The 19,565-nt window shown below is 43.8% G+C and overlaps 5 protein-coding genes across 6 annotated transcripts in view; 4 read left to right on the top strand and 1 right to left on the bottom strand.

Annotated features, from left to right (window-relative positions):
* Positions 1 to 6,192, top strand: part of LOC117752663 (disintegrin and metalloproteinase domain-containing protein 12-like) — an 85,981-nt gene extending 79,789 nt beyond the window's left edge. Inside the window, exon 24 of the transcript XR_004612119.1 lies at positions 6,182 to 6,192. The gene's annotated coding sequence lies outside the window, so the exon portion shown is untranslated. The remainder of the gene's footprint in view (positions 1 to 6,181) is intronic.
* Positions 65 to 7,325, top strand: dhx32a (DEAH (Asp-Glu-Ala-His) box polypeptide 32a). Its single transcript, XM_034570207.1, has 11 exons — positions 65 to 1,084; positions 1,911 to 2,104; positions 3,228 to 3,600; positions 3,684 to 3,923; positions 4,012 to 4,105; positions 4,264 to 4,413; positions 5,324 to 5,515; positions 5,690 to 5,830; positions 6,356 to 6,546; positions 6,634 to 6,824; positions 7,077 to 7,325. The coding sequence occupies exons 1-11, from the start codon at positions 818 to 820 to the stop codon at positions 7,273 to 7,275; spliced, it is 2,232 nt and encodes a 743-aa protein (XP_034426098.1). The 5' UTR covers positions 65 to 817; the 3' UTR covers positions 7,276 to 7,325.
* A 950-nt stretch (positions 7,326 to 8,275) lies between these two features.
* Positions 8,276 to 10,848, bottom strand: bccip (BRCA2 and CDKN1A interacting protein). The gene is made up of 7 exons (XM_034570208.1): positions 10,658 to 10,848; positions 10,271 to 10,345; positions 9,862 to 9,942; positions 9,689 to 9,775; positions 9,411 to 9,598; positions 9,066 to 9,234; positions 8,276 to 8,889 (listed from the first exon to the last, which is right to left on the bottom strand). The coding sequence occupies exons 1-7, from the start codon at positions 10,796 to 10,798 to the stop codon at positions 8,719 to 8,721; spliced, it is 912 nt and encodes a 303-aa protein (XP_034426099.1). The 5' UTR covers positions 10,799 to 10,848; the 3' UTR covers positions 8,276 to 8,718.
* Positions 10,849 to 11,179: 331 nt separating this feature from the next.
* Positions 11,180 to 13,849, top strand: uros (uroporphyrinogen III synthase). 2 transcript variants are annotated; one of them, XM_034571006.1, is made up of 10 exons: positions 11,180 to 11,247; positions 11,670 to 11,744; positions 11,857 to 11,940; positions 12,036 to 12,132; positions 12,294 to 12,368; positions 12,729 to 12,803; positions 12,913 to 12,996; positions 13,108 to 13,193; positions 13,266 to 13,364; positions 13,465 to 13,849. In XM_034571006.1, the coding sequence occupies exons 2-10, from the start codon at positions 11,682 to 11,684 to the stop codon at positions 13,597 to 13,599; spliced, it is 798 nt and encodes a 265-aa protein (XP_034426897.1). In that variant the 5' UTR covers positions 11,180 to 11,247; positions 11,670 to 11,681; the 3' UTR covers positions 13,600 to 13,849. The 2 variants fall into 2 exon arrangements, with proteins under 2 accessions (XP_034426897.1, XP_034426898.1); XM_034571007.1 differs by having other exon boundaries at positions 11,240 to 11,258.
* A 152-nt stretch (positions 13,850 to 14,001) lies between these two features.
* mmp21 (matrix metallopeptidase 21) lies at positions 14,002 to 17,775 on the top strand. Its single transcript, XM_034571005.1, has 7 exons — positions 14,002 to 14,368; positions 14,466 to 15,387; positions 15,591 to 15,730; positions 15,818 to 15,959; positions 16,072 to 16,329; positions 16,408 to 16,580; positions 17,394 to 17,775. The coding sequence occupies exons 1-7, from the start codon at positions 14,216 to 14,218 to the stop codon at positions 17,697 to 17,699; spliced, it is 2,094 nt and encodes a 697-aa protein (XP_034426896.1). The 5' UTR covers positions 14,002 to 14,215; the 3' UTR covers positions 17,700 to 17,775.
* Positions 17,776 to 19,565: the final 1,790 nt, after the last annotated feature.

Here is a 19,565-nt window from a genome sequence, read left to right as displayed (position 1 = left end):
AGTGGAGTGAAGAGGACCAAACAGCGTCCCCTGGTGGTAAATCTGCAGCCTGCTTAAAGTAAATGTGTTGATTGGGTAAGTGCATTGAGTTCAATCTAATCCAGTTGATGCTTCTCATCTAAATTTAAAAAATGGACAATTAAAAATAAACAATATGGTCTTAAAGCTCATTTACACAATTTGGAAAAAAGTCCACATCTTTATTTCCAATATTTAGTGTTTTTTTTATTATGACATGTTTATCATGATATTATCTCTTAACTCTAAAAAGGTTTCTCATCCCTTTAGGTATTGTCTCATAATTATCACTTAATGTCCTATTACGATATATATATCTACTTAAGTGGTGGAAATGAAACGGCATTGCATTCTAATCTCTACAGCTGAAAACAATATACAACACTTATTGAATAAACACTGTCAACAGTTTTATTTTTCCTTTCAACATAACATGAGAGATATTTTTAGGATCAGATCAGAGCCTCCTCGCTGCTCAACACGTGATCGTTTGGATAATATTCAGGAGATTATGACGAGATCGTGCACATCGCTCAGTATTGACCGTGGAGCCCGATAAGCAGCGTGGAGCACGTGCGGAGCCACGCTGCATGGAGGAGAAATTACGCACCGGTGCGCACTGCGCGTCAGCCAGCCAGGCTCGAGGAGGACAAATCCAAACTTTGACAGGTTGTAGTTTCGGCAGATTGGAGCCATCCTGGTTAATTGGTTTTTAAAATAGCACGTTTCTGATTGAATCTTAATGGACTTGTAGCTTGTTTGGAAGGGAGGAGGGGGAAAGAATCATCCGTGCGCTCTCATGTCGGAGGAACAGAATCCAGCGGAGACAGCAGCAGTCTGCGCTTCTGAGAGTGTTGACTGTCCCGGGGAAGAGTCGTTCGGCTTCGGTGACGATCTGGAGCTGAATCAGTTCGATGGGTTGCCCTTTTCCTCGCGGTACTACAAACTGCTGCAGGAGAGGAAGACTCTGCCTGTGTGGAAGCTCAGGTGTGAGTTCGAGGAAGCTCTGGTGAGCAACCAGCTGGTGATTGTGAGTGCGACAGCCAAGACTGGGAGGAGTACACAGGTAAGACCATATGATATTCATTCTCTGAGAGGAAGAGAGGGGAGGAGAAAAACTGCCAGAAAGATTTTGTGTGTTTTTAAAAAAGTCATATTGGATGAAGTTACATTAATCAATATTTAGGGGCTTAGGGCATCAGCCACAAATAATAGTGCAAGCTCCTTTATTTCTTTATATTTAATCTACTTTTAGATTTACATTTGGACCCAAATACCAAAACATAACCCACTTTTTATGACTTTATGCCTCATGTTCAGCCCACCCCTCTAACCGCACATTTGAAAAGCTCCCCATGATTTATTTGAAGTACAGTACATCCTCTACAAGTATTTTTTTTCTATCCAGTATTTCCACCTTCATCTGCCTCTCAGCACAACTTCTGTCTTACACATAGTTTTGATTCTCGGGGATGTTCTTTTAAACCAAAGCACCATATGATGTGAGTCACTGTGAACAAGCTGCCCAGCTCAGCAGATGCTGTTGTGTTACTGTGATGCTGTCCCAGCTCCAGCCTGCCTGCCTGCCTGCCTGTCAGCCAGCACAAAGGCTCCAGCAGGGGTGTTAGGGGACCTCCTGCTGCTAAGCCCTGATCCGCTGGAGCCGCCACATGCTGCCAAAGCAATTTTGCATTATGAGCGATAATACCAGAGGATATATCCTGTCAGTGTTTGTTTTGCTGTGTGCTTAAACAAAAGCCGTCAGTGCAATCCTGAAAGGATCCCTGCCAGGGAGAACCGGGATGATGTAAATAAATAGAAAAATGTTCTGTTTAATGGAGAAGAAATAATCCAAAGCACTGTAAAGACATCCAGTGGCTGTTCTCTCTCAGATCCCTCAGTGGTGCGCAGAGTTCTGCCTGTCTGCCCAGTACCAGCATGGCATGGTCGTGTGCACGCAGACCAACAGGCAGCAGGCCGTGGATCTGGCCCTGCGCGTGGCTGATGAAATGGACGTGAACATCGGCCACGAAGTGGGTTACACCATCCCTCTGGAGACCTGCTGCTCCTCTGACACTGTCCTGAGGTTTGTGACAAGCTCCCAGTCTGTTTCACAGCCGGCAGCAACATCGCAGACTGACACTTTAACATCATCCACAAACTATCACTGTCACTCTTAGTTTGTTCCACCCCTCTGCTCCTCAGCAGATGGGTGGTACACACACACACACACACACACACACACACACACACACACACACACACACACACACACACACACACACACTGAGCGATGTTGTCCAGTGAAGATTCAGCTTCCGTCTACGTTAAATATACAATTTTGAAGTCATGTATGGTCATCACCATATATTGAAAAAGCGAATGGTTTGTATTTATAGTGTTTTTCTAGTCTTGATAACCATTCAAAGCTCTTTACAGTGCAGTTTAGCCATTCACCCATTCACACACATTCATACAGTGCATCTATGTGCAGCACTTTCTCTGTCACACATCACTCAGAGACTGTCATGTTTCTCCTGTAGAACTGGGCCACTCTTGGAGAAGGTTGGATTTGTTGTCCACCAGTTAGATAGACCGACTCTGCATGCAAATTCTATGAATATGAATAAATCAAATTTTGTATTTTACATGAAACAAAATGTCAAAACAATTTGAGCGAAGTTGCTTGTGATGAACTTAGAAATAATTATTACCCAAACCTGCAGCTTCACAACTTTACTGAGCTTTAGCGAGCTTATTGTTTATCTGTCCGAGGCTTCTACGGCCTTGTGTTTGTGCGCCACAGACACCTGTGCTCAGCACTTAACACTAGACAACTGTTTGTGACTAGCTTGTGAAAATTGTGTGTCGTATTTGACAGCTACATTTTTCTCAGGAGTAGGTGGAGACCAAAAATGGAGCTAAAATAGAGTGAATGTTGGACTTACATTTCTGCAGGTGAACAGAATCCCAACTCCAAGAGTGATAATGCTGGATGTGCAATGAAGTAACTGTTTACTCACCATATAAGCTTAGAAATGTTCCCAACTTGTTTCTCCGAGCCCCAAACGGCCCAAAATTCGGTATTAGAAGTGTCAAGAAGAAAGATTTATACATATATTATTGCTATAATCCTTAGTTGCCACTTGTGCTGCTGTCAAGTAAAGTTATTGCTTCATAACACCCCTCTGATGGCTTTAATTACCCAGATACTGCACTGATGATATGCTGCTGAGAGAGATGATGTCAGACCCTTTCCTGGAGCACTATGGAGCCATTATTATCGACCAGGCCCACGAGAGGACAGTTAGCACAGACATACTACTGGGTCTCCTCAAGGACATCCTGCTGCAGAGGCCAGAGCTCCGGGTGGTGGTCCTCGCCGTCCAGCCCATGACTGACAAGCTGCTGAAACGTTACGGCAGCATCCCTCTCATCAATCTGGAGGCCTCGTGTCCTGCTGAGGTGGTCCACAGCAACAGCGACAACAAGGACTACTTCTACTCGGCGCTGAGGCTGGTGCTGGAGATCCATCGAGCCAAAGAGGACGGAGACGTTGTCGTGTTTTTTGCCTCAGACGAGGTATGAGATTGTTTTTGCAATTTTTCACGAGTGGTTCCATTGGGCTCAGAGCTAAGATTGGTTTAACAAACCTCTACTTTTAGGAGGCCCGCTGTGCCCAAAGCATCCTCCAGAGAGAAGGCACCAGGCTGGGGGCCGACTTGGGGGAGATGGTACCCGTGGTCCTGTGCCCAGGCCAGGGAGCGCTACTGCCTTTCCTGACCAAGCAATCAGACTCGAAGACGTCCAGGAGAGTTTTCCTCTCCACCCAACAGGGCGAGGACATGTGTTGGGCGATAGAGTCCCTCAACTTTGTCATCGACACAGGAGTCCAGAAAAAAATGGTAAGGTATTCCTTCCAATGGCGAATATCCACCTAAATGAGTATTCTGATGACATTAATTAGTATTTGGGTTTCACCTCCTACTGTAGGTGTACAATCCAAGAATAAGAGCTAACTCTGAGGTTCTTGAACCCATCAGTCAATGTCAGGCAGACCTACGCAAGCAGCTGTCTGGGCCAACAGGTATGTGTGATAGACATGGAGCTGGACAATAGTTGAACCATTGGAAAAGGTTGAAAATGTTTGTTTCTGATGATTTGAAAGTCAAACTATTACATAATATATCAAATAACCACCATCACCTTGTTATCTCACTGAATTGGATTCAATTTATTTCCCAGGAAAATGTTTCTGCCTGTATCCAGAGGAGAGTCAGCTTCCTGCAGAGAACACACCACAGATCCTGGAGTCCAACATCACGCCAACGGCCCTATTCCTAAAAAGGATGGAGATAGCCGGCCTCGGACAGTGCGACTTCATCGACCGACCAGGTGAAGTATCCTCCCAGGGGGGAAGCTTTGGACGAGTGACCACTGGAACGCGATTCATGACTACATTTTATTTTGGGTTACAGTTTCCCACAGACAGCATCCCTCTCTCCCACCCTTAAAAAAAAAAAACAGAAGTGTGTGTGTGGGAGTTTTTTTCTGTGGCTGAAGGAAGACAGATGAATTTGCTCTGTGTAGCTGTTTGGGCCCAGTCAGCCATGATTTAGCTGAGCTGACAGGGCCCTGCGACCAACCATTGTCTGAGCTCTGACCTCCCCTCACATGAACAGGACAGGCTAGAAAGAGGCCAGCTCATTAACGATTACACAACATGTCTCATTAGGGCAGCGCCAAACAAGTACAATGAAGGGAAGGTACACGCCAAATGTATTGTAACATCTCTCCATTCTTGCAGAATTCTGGCACAAAAATGACTTTTTCCCCGATGTGCATGATTCATATTCTCCTGAGTGAGAGAATGTGGGGGAATAGAAAACTTGAAGCCATAAAGTCCTAAGTTTGCAAGTTTGTAACAATTTCTACGCGTTACTTTTTCGCCCATATATTTCCTCTATCACAGCATGTTTTTTATGCTACCACTAGGAGGCACTAAAGTCAGGAATTTACTAATTCTCCACATCATGAAGTATGGGTGATGAACAACTTGCTATGATGTGATATATATTATAGAGATGAGAGAAGTTAAATACATTGATTTTCTTGACGATCGCTCATCCTTTCAACCTCAAACTCATCGGGTGTGTTGCTGAGGACCCTGGGAATCTTAGACCTTACTTAGGTTTTGTTGAAAATACAGATTGTTATTTCGTGAGTTTATAAAAATAAAGCATATTTTTAATGGGCACTGCACTTAACAAACGACACATAATAATTCCTGTATTCATTTTGGCAGATCCCGAGGGTCTCATGCAGGCGCTAGAGGAGCTCGACTACCTCGCAGCTTTGGATGATGACGGCAACTTGTCCGAGATCGGCATCATAATGTCTGAAATCCCTCTGGAACCTCAGATGGCCAAAGCTCTGCTCGCGTCCTGCGAGTTCGACTGTGTGAGTGAGATGCTGACGATCGCAGCGATGCTGTCTGGTACGTGTGCGACTCGACTAGAATAAGACTTGATACAAGTTCTCCTAAGGATTGAAAATCATGTATTTGTTCACCATATGGATGCGGTTGTAGTTTCTCTCAGACTCTGAACCAGTCTGTGGTCAGAGTGTCTTGTCTCACTGACGCTGACCTCGTTGTGTCCTCGTCCTTCAGCTCCGAGCTGCTTCCTGAAGCCACCTGCCGGTCTGAGCCATGAAGCTGTCCAGTGTCACAGGAAGTTCCAGCACCCTGAAGGAGACCACTTCACCCTCATTAACATCTACAATGCATTCAGACAAAGCCAGAGAGAACAATGTGAGACGATGCTAAAGAACAGAACCAAAACACTCGTACACTTTTAACCATGCTGTGGTTGTAGCGCTACAGACACTGGCCCTGATTCATCCTCACTGATCTTATATCTTTTATTTAATGTAGGAAAACTTAATCCTTGTAACATTGAACGTACCAAAACAAGTTTGTTTAAAAAAGACAATGCACTTAAATGTGCTTTTACATTTCACTTCACCAGGAATAAAAAAAAAAAAATCATACAGGAGAGGGGAAACCTGGTATCTAATTAATATGAAGATCTTCAAAAAAGAAAAACAAGGTATTAACATTGAGAATTTAAATAAATCCTATTACCCATGGATTAATCTTCAGAAAGATGTCATCATTAATTTCCTCCTGTCACTGGTTTGTTTTTACTACAGATTTAAAAGAGCTTAATCTTATTTAATTCTCGAGGACCTGATCCAAGCTGAGCAATGTTTTGAATGTACTTCTCTTCTAAGACCCTGTTTCTAAAACTCCGTCATAATGCATTTTTTCCACCAGACATCAATTCTGAAAAGTGGTGCCAGGACTATTTCTTGGATCACTCTGCCCTGAAGAAAGCTGAGGCCATTCGATTAGAGTTGACCGACACTTTGAACCGGATCGAGCTTCCCATCTCGGACCCCTCGTTTGGAACCAAGACGAACACGCTCAACCTCAAAAGGGCTCTGCTGGCTGGGTTCTTCATGCAGGTACACGGAAACTTAGTGTCAGCATTGATGAATCTTCCCTCCTCAACTGAATCCACGTTTACAGCATCTACTTTTTTCCCCCTGCAGATCGCTAGAGATGTAGACGGAGCAGGAAACTACTTCATTCTGACGCACAAGCACATGGCCCAGGTTCACCCGCACTCCGGTTACGGCGCTCAGTCGCAGAAGCTCGGGCTCCCGGAGTGGGTGGTTTTCCACGAGTACACCCTGTCGGAGAACAACTACATGAGAACAGTGTCTGAAATGTCTCCACAAGTGTAAGTCAATCCCTTATTAACACCAAACCACCATGTGCACAAGCCGATTACATCTGAGTTCTCGTGGGTTTTGTTTTCGCCACGCTGGTGGACAAATATGTTGATGCTTTTATCATAATAGTAAAATTGAGCCATTTGGTTATAATCTTTTGAATCCTCTTTTAAACCCCCACAGAAGTTCTTTTTAGGATTTGTTGTTTTCCACATAAAAAGTGTTGACGATATTCAGTCTTGTTTTTCCATCTTTTCTAGGTTCATTCAAATGGTGCCACTCTACTTCTTCTACAATCTGCCATCTAGTGAGAGCAAAGAAATACTGCAAAGCCTGTTGGACCCAGATGGAAACAGAAAACGGAAAGATGAGAAACAGAAAGCTGCGACACTGAGCAGTGAGGCCGGCAGCGGCTGTGCCGTGATGCCACAGAGCTACGACCGATGTGTGATTCAATGATCTGAGAACTTCGTATCTTAACGTCAAATGCTTAACTGCTTGTAAAATATTTATAGCCAATGAAAAACTATTGTAATAATAATTGTTGCTTCAAAGTTGTTTTGATGGTGTCATGTACAATATGCCCACTTATTCCGAAGATGTTTTCTAGTGAGTTGACGTAAGAAGTACTAAACAAACCACAAACCCTTTTTATCCGTTGTGATCTGAAACAATGCGTAGTCTCGTATTCTCCTGAGTTCTGTATCTGAGGAAGTTTCCTGGTTCCCAGTTTTTGTTTTCACATCAGCTCGTTTGTTTTTTCTGTCTGACAGTTAGCAAGACTACACAATCTACCGGATGCATCACCACAAAACTTGGTGGAAGGATGCGGTACAGTTCAGGGACGAACTCGTAAAGAATTTGACGCAGATAGATCAGGGAGCAAATCCAGGAATGTTTTTTTCACTTTCTTTGACATTGTGAGAGCGTTTTCACATTTTTAATTGATTTCTCAGAATAATTCATGGATCTTGATGAAACTGATATTTATGAGTGTGCGCGATTTGGTGCAGATCTAAATAAAAATCTGCATTAGTGAATTTAAATGTGTTTTTTAAGGGGACTGTTGGGTCTTGGTGGAAGTATGTGCTGTCTGAGTGCCATTCTAGATTCATTATGTTCCGTCCTCTCCCCCTCACCGCTGTCTGTCTGGAAACACCAGTATCTCAGAAGCTGTGAAGATTTTTAGACTTCAAATAGCAGCAGATGGGTGATGCTTGCTGTTCTTTAAAGAGAGAACAGACATGTCACATCTTCAGTGACGAAACCAAAGGAGGCAGATTCAAAAAGAGAACCTGGCCCATTGTCTACTCCTTCCCCTTGGTCATTATGCAAAGACTAACATTATGAACCTTATGGGTGAGTTGACATGCAGATCTATAATCATTAGTAATCAGTCAAGAGATCTTGTGAGGTGCTTGATTATTAGAAATTGTTGATCGACAAAAACAAATGATTGTATATATGATTTAATAGCAAATTGAACCAGATCAAATTGGTTACAAATCAGCTTTCATCAAAGACAAATCAGGAACTGTTATCAAATTAGTAAATCATTTGACTAAATTAGCAAATAACCCCTTTTCCTCCATCCACTGAGACTAGAGTCCAAAATTACCAATTTCATAAACACATGGTTCATAATCTGTAAGAAACATGACTGTGCTGATCTACTTCTATTCACAATGTAACAGTTGTATATTTCTGCACTACAAGCCGAGCATGTGGTGATATCCTTCAGCCTCCTTTCTTAAATGAACCTGGAATTTGTAGAAAACTCTTTACAATAGTGACACTGCTGTAGCTGATGGTACCAAACGTCTCTAAAGAGAGTAGTGAACCATTTCCATGACCCTGAAATTCCTCAGTGTGTACTTAGGTGGCTTTGGTTTAATGTGGGGTTCACACAGTTAAGTATTCTTTGAGTTTGTCCATGATGATGGGGAATCTGTCTGCAGGGATCAGCATCACCGTCCTGAAGGGCTTCATGGGGACGTCTTCAAACGACCATCTGCCGCTCAAACAGGAGTCCGTCTCGTCCTGGACCGAGTAGTGGAACTTCATGGTGGCTTGCTATGAGGAGAAAACAGACAACGCTTAGAACTACAAGAACATTTAGACGTGTTTTACATCACATTAAACACTAGAGCAACAAAGAAACTGCATCTGAAGAACTAAGTTATTATCTAATTATAGTATGGGCATAGTTCCTGTATATTATCCTGCATTCTAAGACTGCTTTTATTTACCTCATAGAAGAATTCCTCCTCTGCGTTGACAAACAAGTACTCCTCTTTGGGAGGTCCTCCTCTGGCTGGGATGCTCTTGGTTGGCTCTTTGCAGGTCTTGCTGATCATCAGACAATAGTGACACTTCCCACTGGGCTTGTTCGTCCTCTGAGCTTCAGCTATTTCTTCCCTGGGGGACAGAATTACATTTGGTTTTACTTTCATGCACACAACACCTTCAACAGACCATTAACCTTTTTTCCCTATCTTCAATCTTTACTTAGGTATAGATTATATTATTATATATAGATTTCTCCCTTTAAGAACATACTCAGGAGGACAGACGAGGACATAGCATGAACTCACTGGAGCTGTTTGTGCAGAGGAAGGGCGATCTGTGGAGGGACGTTGATGAAGCGCTCGCTCAGCAGGAGCCCCACGGGCTTGCTGGTGTCGCTGAGGATCTGCTCCAGCTGCTCTGTCATGCTGGGGGTGGAGTTCTTCTCACACTGATCCACGAGCAGATCCTTCACCTCCTCCACACACTGCACATCCTGCCGGCAGAGTAAGACACACATACAGCTGAAATTAAAATGAATGGCCACGGTTTATAATAAAAGCCTGTTTGTAAGGCCTTTGTTTACCTTCCTCTCCGTCAGGTTGAGCATTGTGATGAACCCGAACACCTCGTCTGGGTCCTCGTCGTCACTGTCCTCTGGTACCTCAGCTTGCTGGAACAAAGAAGGAGCCGGTGAATACATGTGTGAGCTGCAACCCTTTGAATGTTAAAATGAGATTAGACAGCTGAGCAACTCACCTTGATGACACTTCCAATATGATTCTGCTGAATGATGAGGTCTGTGATCTCTGATGTGTTTACATGAGCCTTCAGGAAGAGCTGTGGGCAAACATAAGAGAAGGGAGGTCACACTTCGTCACGCTAAACGTTTTATATTCTTCTCACTCATTTTTCGAATATGTAGATAAATCATTAAGTGTTTGTAAACTTGTTTCGGGTTTATTTATATTTTAACTTGTTTGTATAATTTATCTATTTTTGTATTTACATTTCTAAATGAATAAAAATGATTGAATGAATGAACTTGTAGAGACCCAAGACAAAAACACCCGAGGCTCCTCTGGGGAGCAAGGGGAAACCCTGTGCAGTGTTATGGTGGTGTTCCTAATAAAGTGCTCAGGGGGCGAACACGCTGTCCCAAACAGACCTGTTGCAGCAGCCTCTTGACGCCATTGAAGTCATTGGCTGAGATCGTGTGAGCTTCGAAGTCCACAGTGATTTCCTGGAGAAGAAGAAGAAGAAAACACAGCAGTTACAAACAAAGAACAACATTTAACAAGTCATTAATCACGGCTACTTTCGTTGCTACGACAATAACAGAGAAGCTAATTCGTTAACTTTCAGGGTTTAGTTTCTCTTGAGCAGGTTTGTTGACGTGTACTGTGAATACTTTTAAGTATATTTACATTCATATAATAACGTTACATCTTAAATATCTATCTAAAATACTTCATAGTGAAAGTAACAGCTGGGTTAGCCTGCTAGCTAGTTAGCCCAGCAGAGGCCAGTGAACGCGTGTTCCGGGCTAATTCACCTCGTTGATCTCTTCATCCGACGCCTCGCTGTCCTCCTGCCCGGAATCCCCCTCCTCCTCCCGGCTCTCGTCGGAGCTGCTGTCGCCCTCCTTGGGATTTTCACCCAGACCCACCGCTCTCTTCTTAGCCATCGACGCCATGCTGCTTGCGAAGAGATCTACACACCACGCGTGTCACCCGAGAGTGGGCGGCGCACAGGGTGTTAAAGTTCAGCCTCAGGGCGAGAGAGAGATCCGGTGAAAGTGACACAGTGAAGCCGCCATTACGGCTCCGAATGTACACGACGGGCAGCCTTGCGCAGCAACCGTTAGAGCCGCAATGGCTTACGGTTAGCCGTTGGTAAAACGGAAGGAACCATTTAGGGAAAAGGGGTGGACGCTTTTTAAACTTTATTAAAACTACTATTTTACTGTTATAAATAGATATTCACATCGCTTATTAGCTTAATTATTGTTTTTTCTGTAGATACATTTGTTTTTATGACATAAAACGCTTTTTTTGAGAGGTTAGTGAAATAGTCACTGTTTAATCTTCCCGTTCTTCACCATGGCTGGAGCCGTCACTCGCTCAGCTGTAAGAACAACTCCAGGTACCGGCATTGTGTGTATCATGTAGTGTTTATAACCACATGTTGCACATATACATCATCGTATAACACTAGAAAGATTAAATATGTTCTCCGGGTATAGATGGTAGCTTCTATTCAGGGAACAGCTGATCGGGGCTAACGTGTCCGCGTGTCTTGCTAATGTAAACAAACAACAGGACAGGAGGACATGTTGGAGCTGCAGACAAGGGTTTAACCTGTTTATTCATCTTCTGATTACTGTCCAATAATCGTGAGGGGACATATTTGTTATCAGCGGGCGGCACATGGCAGTTTGAGGGTGTAGCTGAGCTCGTTGTGTCCCTCACACCCACTGTCCTCTGGGTTTGTGCAGGTCCCACAGCTGTCTTCACACTGCTCCCTGCTTTCTGCTCGTTTATTTTGTCAATACTCCGTTTTTAAAGGTTATTACCAAGATGCATGTGCTGCTCCTGAAAGAGCCGAGAGATGGAGAGACTGAGCCGGATCCTTACATCAAGGTAGAGACAGTTTTCTCCACAGGAACTTGCATCTAATGATATGGAGCATTTGTCAGGTTTTTAATATGTTTTTTTTGCATTTGGCTGCTTATCCTTTCGTTTGATTCTCCAGGAGCTGGCGTCCCACGGTCACAAAGCCACCTTGATCCCTGTGCTGTCTTTTAAGTTTGTCTCCTTAAACACGTTGTCGGATAAGGTAAATTACACCGTGACAGTATACATCAGAATAAATTCAATGTTTTTGTCATTTGTGTTCTTGTATTTCACATTCTCAGTCTTTTTATTTTTTAGCTTTTCCAACCAGAAAAGTACAGAGGACTCGTATTCACCAGTCCCAGAGCGGTAGAGGTCGTGAAGATGTGCTTAGAAGCAGAAGAAAGAAGGGAGGGTGAGACTAAACAGAAAACTACACTAACACCTCATAATGATTGTAATCCCCTGGAAGCACGTGTTAAAATAGAATATATGTCTGGATTGCTAACTGATCTCTGAAACAATTTAATTCAAGTTTAATTAAATCAGTTCAATTTCTCCTAATTCTTAATTCAGAGTGGAACAGCTCCGTGAAAGACAAATGGAACACCAAGTCCATCTATGTGGTCGGGAAGGCAACTGCTGCTTTAGGTGAGTCATGGTCACGTCTGAAAACACTTTTCTCCCAGAATATGTTTTTTCTAAAAGTCAGACTTTGTGCATAGTGCTTGTTATAAAACCTCGGCTGTGTCAATGCTCGCTGCAGCAGAGTGTGTCCGGCACCTGGTGCTCACAGGGACGTGTGAAGTGATGTTACTGCCCCTCAGTCATTTAGAAAATAGGTTGTACACAAGTGACAGTTTGCTGTGACACAGGTGCAGCACGATCCTGATGTGTGTTTCACCTTCTTTGTTCATGGTCAACGTCAGCAGTTTTTTTTTTTATTATTGTTATATGTGCATGATTTCACCATTGCATATGTTATTCATCCCTTTTGTGTTTAATCCACAGTACGGAATCTGGGTCTGAATCCTTTGGGGGAGGACACTGGGACGGCAGAGGCCCTATCACGTGTTATCATTGAACGTACGATATTATTTCATACTCGTACTATGTGTCATCAGGGTTCACTTAATTTGAAGATTAGTGATTGTTCTGATAACTAATACGACCTTTAAATTAATTCTCATCGTAGGAGAGGACACAAATATTCCACCACTTTTTTTCCCCTGTGGCTCAATCAAAAGAGAAGTCTTGCCTACGGCTCTGAGGGAAAGTGGTAAGCATCCCCCCCTCTTTTGGTAAAAGTCCCACTGGGGTTATACTAATTATAAAATAGTAATTTGTGCTACCTTTATAACTGTGGGGATCGATCTGTCTTTGTTTCCAGGAGTGCCCCTAGAGACGCTGACTGTCTATCAAACAGCCGAACATCCAGATCTGGAGAAAAACCTGAATAACTACTTTACAGAGCAGGTAAAAACACTGAATACACGTTAGAGAACACAGTTTATGGTGAAAGTGCTCACTTTGTCTGTGCGTTGACAGGGAGCCCCGGCCAGCGTAGCTTTCTTCAGCCCATCAGGAGTGAAGTTTTGCCTAGAAGTGGTGCGGAGGTTGTCGGGTGAACACTTCATGGAAATAAAGGTATAACCTCCTCATTCAGTCGCACACATAAAAATTGAAGGAATCTACAGCCATTAACAGATCGTCCATGCCTCTGACTGTCACGTATCTGTGTTTCCAGTTTGCAGCCATAGGACCGACCACACAAGACGCAATGGTGGCAGAAGGCCTGTGTGTCAGCTGCACTGCAGAGAAGCCAACCGCGGAGCACCTGGCTGCAGCGATGGCCAAAGCTCTACAACCCCCGCCACTTTAAAATCATCCACTTAAATTCTCTATTTTTTTATATTCTGTTTTATTTATTTGTGTTGCCATTTGTCTGTTTAACTTTACGCTCTTATCTTGCAATTTATGAATGTTTATTTAAGATACTTCGCCATAAAGAAAAAGTGGCGTCTTGTGCCAGAGAGGCCACAGTAATGTATGTGAATATGATTGTGTATTTATTTATGTTAAACACAAGTGATTATTTTTGAAAATAAACTTGGGTCCGTTTGGTGTTGGGACGGTTTGTTCATGGTGGTTATTCACTGTAAAACACTCAAGTGTGTGTGTGTGTGTGTCTGTGTGTGTGTGTGTGTGTGGCACAGGTCATGGTTGTCCTAAAGCACTGTCACTTTCATGTCCACATGAAAGCAAAGCGCTTCACGTCTTTCTAACAGTCCATTTAGAATCAGTGGAGCGTGTATCACACGTCCACACAATCCAGTCAAAAGACAGGTTTACATTTCACCCCGAGGTGAGAAAAGTGGGACATCTCCAGGGAGTCGCACCTTCACGTGGGTGCGGCTACAGTCAGGATTAGCCTTTAAAGCACTCGCTGCTCACTTGCCTTGACTTTTATTTAATCTCAGGAGTGAACCAACGCCACGATGCTGACTTCTACCCAGCTGATCATTTTGCTTTTTTGGACGAGCATTAGCTCCGCTGATGCAGAGAAACTTTTCCACAGTCGGGATCATTCTGATGTGCAAACCCTCAGCTCTCACCAAGCTGAGGTTATAACAGACACGTACACGGCAGAGGTAATTTTCTTTCTCTTTTAAAACCTTCACATCTGTTTGATTATACGTCTCAAGATACATTACAGGACCCAAATGTACTTTAACTCCTCTCTTGTAGGTATTTCTCTCCAGGTATGGATTCATGAAGCCAGTGAACTGGGAGGAAATCCAGTTTGAAGAGTCACACGCGAATTTTAATGACGACCTCCTGGATGAACTCCAAGCCACGATACAGGAGGGGTCCTCAGGGCCTCAGTCAAGGGATGATCCTCAGAAGGGCGATGAAGATAACCACAAGAGACCAACTGAGAGCGAAGCCTTTATTTCAGCACTTAAGGAGTTCCAGAAGCTGTCGGGCCTGCCTGTCACAGGCCTGTTCGATGAGACCACAAAGCTGGCCATGAACAAACCGAGATGCGGGGTCCCTGACATGGAGGTTGACCTGAACGCCCCTGAAGCAGCCGAGAACGGCAGCACCTCAGATATTGAAATGAGTCCTGGTGATGCTTTTAATGACACAGATAGTAACAGCACAGAAACTAGTGGAACAAGTGATGCTTCTTTTGCTGCAGCAAACTCCTCTGAAGACGACCTATTGAATTTTAATGACACAGAAAGGGTCCCCTCAGGCATTTCCAGTGACACCAGCATGAATTACACACAGGAATCGAACTTATTCACTGACACCTCTCTGACGAACAGCTCAGATCATCTCATCATAGACTCTCAAGGGGTAAACATCAGTGTGAACACGCGTCAGAGTGAAGCAGTGCGACGCAGGAAACGCCACCTTGCCGCTCTTGTGTCCAAACATAGACGCAGGAGAGATGTGAGCGAGACCGGCTACATGGCCTTCTCCAAGAAGGTGCTGAGGTGGAGGCTCATTGGAGAAGGCTACAGCAGCCAGCTGTCCGTTGAGGAGCAGAGGTACATCTTCAGACTGGCCTTCAGGATGTGGAGCGAGGTGTCGCCGCTGGAGTTCGTGGAGGACACGCGCTCCCCGCTGGAGGATGTTGACATCAGGCTGGGCTTTGGAACAGGTAGTTCTCAGCCAATACATATGAAACCCAACACAACATATTTTCATATTAGTGATTTTGTTTGATATTTTAATAGTAAAACTCATTTGTTCACTCAGAAATGTAGAAAATACCCATTTCCACATTACTGCATGTGGACAATATTTTATTCCAGAAAACACAGGAGACAGTGCATCTTTATTTAAGTTCCCTGTCCCACACAGGAAGGCATCTCGGCTGCAATCAGAGGTTTGACGGCACAGGTCAAGAATTTGCCCACGCCTGGTTCCTGGGTGATATACACTTTGATGACGATGAGCACTTCACTGGTCCCAACGCCGGCAGTGGGATCAGCCTCCTCAAAGTAAGTGTACCTCAACAAAAAGCAGAGGAATCATCAGTAATGTGAAGTTTAGGTGAAGCTTTGTCTTAATATTCCAACCTGTGGCAGGTGGCAGTTCATGAGATCGGCCACGTCTTAGGTCTCCCCCACATATACAGACCTGGATCTATAATGCAGCCCAGCTATCTGCCACATGAGTCTGGCTTCGAGATGGACTGGACGGACAGGAAGGCCATACAGCACCTCTATGGTACATGGCTGCAGCACCATCTAGTGTCTACATTCACACACACATTCAGAGATCAATAAGGTTCAGTTCCATTTACACAGACTGACACCAAGGCCCACTTCTCTCTCCCCAGGCGCCTGTAGAGGTCAGTTCAACACAGTGTTCGATTGGATCAGGAAGGAGAAGACGCCCTACGGGGAGGTGGCCATACGCTTTAACACCTACTTCATGAGAGATGGCTGGTACTGGCTGTATGAGAACAGAACTAACCGGACACGTTACGGTGACCCAGTGGCTCTGCAGGCCGGCTGGCGTGGGATTCCCGTGGACGGCATAGATGCATGTGTGCATGTGTGGTCCAGAAGAAGAGATGCTGTTTACTTCTTTAAAGGTACAGATATCACACTTATCAGGAGGGTGGCCCTTTTCTTTAAAGAGAATACTGAGGGAGTGTTTTTGTCTTGAGCAGGTACTCGGTTCTGGAGGTACGACAGCGAGAACGACAAGGTGTTCAGACAGGACCCGGAAGGTCATCGCTATCCAAGGTTAATCTCTGAAGGTTTCCCCGGGGTGTCCGGTCCCATCGACTCAGCCTTTTACGACAGGAGAGACTCCCACATCTACTTCTTCAAAAACACGCTTGTAAGACCCCACCCTTATCTCCTCTGTGACAAATGGCAAAGTACAGAGGGAGCGTACAGATAATGTTAGATTAGTTGGGTCAGAATCAGAAACAGTAGATTTGGCGACGGTGCGAGAGAGAAGCCCAGTGGGCTGACGGCTGGAGTTCATTCACCACTCGAGTAGGCAACAGCCCGTCAAAGACACTCAGGCAGTACAAAACCCCCAGGAAACATTATACAACAGTATATTCACGATTGTTGTTTTTCATAATATTGCGACTTATTGTCATGAAATTTTTACTTTTTATATTAACATTATGGCTTTATTCAGTAATATTACAAATGTATTCTCTCGTCAATAATTTTCTGAAGTTACACAATTAAACTGAAGGTCTACTATTACAGCATGGGGCTACTGTTTGGTTTCTGGATACAGTAATGAATGCTGTAATACTGTAATGAAGCTGCCATGTAACATCTGCCCTGTATGTAACAGAAATGAGGAGTCAGCAGGGTACATATGGGATGCACAGAGGGCATTATGTGTCCTGGTAGGGAGTCTCCATGGGGGGGAGCAAGAGCATGTTTTTGCCCTGGGGCCCCTTTAAGATTTTGATCTGTCTCTGGTTTAAGTCCATCACAAATACTTGTTCTTTATATGACTTGTAATTTGACAAAACTGGTCTGTAGAACAGAGATTTACAATCATTTAAAGCCCAAGCTCATTTATTGTTCCTCCGCATGCAAACAAACTTGTCACGCTTCCTCTGTGATTTGTTTTCGTGTAATTAAATCACTGAATAAGATAGTGAACAATTATCTGTTCAAACAGGTGTACGCATTCAGCGTGGAAGCCAACAGCTTGGCACGAGGCTTCCCCAGGAACATCAGAGAAGTTTTCCCCGCAGTGGTGAGTGGAGACCATCCAGATGGCAACATCGACGCTGCCTACTTCTCCTATACCCACAATGCCGTGTTTCTGCTGAAGGGCTCGCGGTTCTGGCAGGTGGTGGGCAGCCGCCATCGCTGGCGCCGGCCATCTCTGCCCCGGAACGGCCTGCTGCCACACAAGGAGGTGGATGGCCACTGGTTCGACATCTGCAACGTTCATCCCACTGCACTCAAACTAACCCGCTGAGGGTGGAGATGTGATAAGGCCTAGTGCACTGATGAGGCCTGATGGTGTCCCTGATCTTCTCTTTGTGTAGACATCCTTTATTCACTTCTTTCAACATATTTATTGTATAAAAGACAAAAACAATAAACAAGTATTTTGTTGGCTAAGTAAGGTGGGTTATTAGAAATGTAGGAGCTGCTCTGTCTCTCTGTTACTGCTGCCAAATGCATCCTAGCATGAATTTGTTTTTTATTGGTTATAGTAGGATATATTTATAGGGTTTCTGGGTGAGGAAAACTAACCCGTATCCTCTGGAACACTGGGAGATGCTCGGTCCTTCCCCAAGGGTGCGCTCTCCCTCTAGTCCCACGTCCGCTGATGGGGAACGCCACATCTCTTCATTGAAAAAAACTCACAACTGGGTTAATTGCTTTTATCTGTGTTTTTGCCTGGTCTTGCCTTTGTTATTTATGAGTAAAACTAAGTAAAAAAACTAATTTGTATGTCAAATGTGTTATAAATTAACCTTAATTACAATATAATAGAATTATACTGGTTTACCACATGGTTCACATCCATTTTGTCCAGGCCACAAGAAGGTCAGACGTTCTGCACGTTCGCCTGAAGAGACTTATTCTATTTAAAAAATATCTGGCATGTTACACGAGTAATGAAAATAACAAAAAATACCAGTTAACTCAGCTTAAGTCAACAAAACTCAATTCATCGTAAAGCAACCAAAATGGCTTCACATCGCATGCAGACAGCTTCACTCTCATGTCCTCTCCCCTGACAATTAAACGGCAACTTCTTATATAGACCCAGATCGTACCATTCTTGCTAGTCACGCCTCTCCTGGAAACAGGCTGGTGAAAGTCATCTATTAGAACCAACTTTAAAAAAGCCTCCACTGGCATTTGTCACCATGTAAGCTCATATTTGGCAGATTGACAGAAAGCCAATATACAAATTATGGCAAATAATAATGAAGAAACTTAGCACTGCTCCCCTCAAACATGGTTGCTCCCAGTGACATCACTGCTGATGTCACCAAAGGTATAAATACAGGAAGTGTTTAGGCCATTTCCTGGTTTGTTCCAGCAACACGTGGTGGGAAAGGTGAGTACCAGAGAAATAGAGATGAACTGAACCAATAAACACTAGAGTTGCACATTCTGAGGAGGGGCTGTATGCGTGAACGCGAATATCCGAGTGCGAGCTTCCGAACTTTCTGCAGATTTTCTCCGGTCACTCCCCCAGTAAAAGTCTGCAGAGAGTCCAGAGGGAGCCGATGTGAGAACACAGCAGGAGATCCATCGTAGGATTCACCGCGAGCAAGTGGAGATGTTGATGAGTTTCTAACATGCAATGTCAAACATACTGGATCTATATCTTTTGGAGAAACATGCATAAAAGTGTCTCATGTATAATAATGGAAATGTAGTCAGAAGACAGAGTGGTTTCTGGGTAAACGTTCAGATTGAAAACATGTAGTCTTTTGACGTAATGGTTTAGAAAAAGAAATGCCACATATTGATGTATAATGTCGATATTCAGTCATTCAGATTCCTTAGCGTGTTTCTTATTTGTGCAACATGTCGCTTATTCCCAGATCCACTTGTTGAAAAAAACAGTGAGCGCCTCATCAATAAAACCTTGAGGTGTTGGAAAACAGTTATCTGGTGATAAATTTTTCTGGATCCCTTCTTGTTATGAAAGGTTGCGTTAAAGATTTACACGCGATCAATCAAAGAAGAGCCTATTGAAATTTAGATTGAAGCAAAATGATTGAAAAAAGAGGGACTAAGTCTCATTGCTTAACGCCGTTCCATTTTATAGTAATCATTTGAGCAGCGTGCAGAGAAACCCACATCGATTCTGTAATCA

The sequence above is a fragment of the Hippoglossus hippoglossus genome, chromosome 19, assembly GCF_009819705.1.
Source record: "Hippoglossus hippoglossus isolate fHipHip1 chromosome 19, fHipHip1.pri, whole genome shotgun sequence".
NCBI lineage: Eukaryota > Metazoa > Chordata > Actinopteri > Pleuronectiformes > Pleuronectidae > Hippoglossus > Hippoglossus hippoglossus.
The sequence above is the reverse complement of the archived record's forward strand: the minus strand, read 5'-3'. Positions and strand labels throughout refer to the sequence as shown.